Consider the following 2500-nt stretch of genomic DNA (forward strand, 5'->3'; position numbering starts at 1 on the left):
AGGAGTGGGTTCATTCAGACGAGATGCTGCCTGCTTCCACTTTTAATATTAAAATCACTGAAATCAAGCAATTTAGTTTCCAAAAGTGCAGATTACTGTTTCTTACAAACAAATAAAGAAATAAAATTAATGGACTGTTGGTTTCAGGTAATGTGTGTTTTAATTTGTTCAGCGCTGATGTTCAATAAATAATCATAGATTATAGATAGCGTGTGTTTCCTTCAATTATTTTAAATCAAGTAACACACCCTTCATTCAATAATCTCTGACTTCTAATATGTGAGCGGATTTACTGAGCAAAACTGGTCAACTATGAGGACAAAAACATCTTCATTAATCATTAATCAAATTAAAATGTTCAATTAACTGCGATTGTAATTTCAGGCCGAATCACCCAGCCCTAATTAAAATAACTCTTTCCAGAAGAGCCCGAAAAGGCAAACACACAGAACTCCTTCAGCCACGTCACTGGATTTGGCCGTTGGGCCAGTGGGTGGAGTCTTCCATCACTATTTCTGATGAAGCCTCAGAGGGGGCGGGGCTAACAGCAGCTCATTAGCATTTAAAGAGAAATGAAGGGAAACGGCTGACTGAGGTGTCTTTGAGCAGGTAAAAGGATGTTTATTTACACTGCCATTGAGAAATGCAACTATAGTAAGTAGACTGTTCATCAGGACCCTGAAGAGTCAGCAGAATACAGGAAATCACATCTATCTGCTGCATTTGTGTGTGTGTGTGAGTGTGTGTGTGTGTGTGACTGGGTCGTACCGTGGGGTAGTGTCGGTTGCAGACCTCTGCCAGATGCATCCCCGTGACCACACCGAGACGAGCAGCCAGACGCTGCAGCAGGAGCCCGATGATGGTGGCGCCCAGCAGAACCCACAGCAGCTGGGACACACACACACACACACACACACGCACGATGACAAAATGTACACACACACACACACACACACACACACACACACACATATATACATAAATACACACACAGACATGAGAACAAAACACACACACTCTCTCTGCGCTCACCTTGAATCCAGCTTTAGCGCCGGACTGCAGGTCTGACTCGATGTTTCCAGGGTCCAGGTATGCGATGCTCATCAGGAAGCCGGGTCCAGTGAAGGCCCAGAGCTTGCGGAAACTGAACAACTAACCAGAGGAGAAACAACCAGAGTAACTGTGAGTAATCAGAACGTTTCAGAGCAGAGAGTTCCCTTCAATTATTACTTTTTAATAATAATTGAGTATATTGAGAGTACAAATGATAACATGATGAACCACGAGAGGATAAAATAACAGGTAAATAATTATATTGACGGGTAAAGAGTTGTTAGATAATGTAAACTGAGGTTTTGCTTTAGGTCATATCATCCAGCTCTTGCTTCTTCTCAAGAAACTACATGTTTTTGGTCTGCATCCGGTGTGTGTTTTCAGATGTGCTTTCTGCTCTTCTGAAGGTCACAGAGCGCACACACACACACACACACACACACACACTGATCTGTCTGAACAGCACATGACAGCGCACAGACTCATCTTTCACAACACTTTCCATTCGCATTTATTTTCCACTTGTTTTTGAAGAGTCTCTTCCTCTTGCTGGAGCACACAGATTGGTGATGTTATAGACATAATGTTGAAGAGCATAATGTCAGAATGTTCCCATTATCACCCTTGACACACACACACACACACACACACACACACACACACACACACACACATGACTGATAACAGATTGCTCACTCATGAGTATGCTGTACTCTCTGCTGTATTCTACTGCTGTATTCTCTCTGCTCTCGCTGGGCAACACTGTCAGTGTCAATGAAGTGATTTTAACCCCTTAAACAATATATGTTATGATGTGATAATTGTGATGTGATGTAATGTGATAATGTCATGCGATTATGTGATGTGATAATGTGATGTAACATGGTAATGCGATATGATGTGATATTGTACTGTGATATTGTTACTTGATGTACTGTGATAGTGTGATGTGATGTAATGTACTAATGCCATGCTATAACGTGATGTGATATACTGTGACAAAGTTAAGTGACATAATAGGATAATGTGATGTAATACAATGCTATTATTGATATACTGTGATAAAGTTATTTGATGTACGGTGATAATGCAATGTGATAATGCAATGTGAAAATGTGATATAATGTCTGCCATAATAAACACAATGAGCACTGGAAATTGTAATACGTAAAAAGCATTTCAGATTCACCATAACACTCCAGCAATAAATGTTGTTGTCAAAGATTGTAGTCTTTCCTTTGTAGTACGTGTTCATCTAAAGGTTTAAGAGAAGCTGATCAAGCTCAAAATGAGTCGTGTCTGATGTAAAGGATCTGTGCTCTGGATTTGCTCCATCCTGAATTTACCTTCTCTGCTCCATCATCTGGGATCGGGACCTTCTCCTCGAAATATGTGGAGACCGGCTCCTCCTGCGGGACGGGGGACACGGGACTGTAGAGGTCAGGCT

General features: G+C 41.3%; 1 protein-coding gene across 1 annotated transcript in view; it reads right to left on the bottom strand.

The window, feature by feature from the left end:
• The window catches only part of slc11a2 (solute carrier family 11 member 2), a 16273-nt gene that overhangs the window by 7138 nt on the left and 6635 nt on the right, over nt 1-2500 (bottom strand). The window contains exons 4-6 of the mRNA XM_056467989.1: nt 2400-2500; nt 1033-1152; nt 769-888 (exon numbers count right to left, since the gene is read on the bottom strand). The exon at nt 2400-2500 is cut by the window's right edge and continues 15 nt beyond it. Of these exons, the coding sequence (XP_056323964.1) occupies nt 769-888; nt 1033-1152; nt 2400-2500 (341 nt within the window). The remainder of the gene's footprint in view (nt 1-768; nt 889-1032; nt 1153-2399) is intronic.

Source organism: Danio aesculapii, chromosome 11 (assembly GCF_903798145.1).
Source record: "Danio aesculapii chromosome 11, fDanAes4.1, whole genome shotgun sequence".
NCBI lineage: Eukaryota > Metazoa > Chordata > Actinopteri > Cypriniformes > Danionidae > Danio > Danio aesculapii.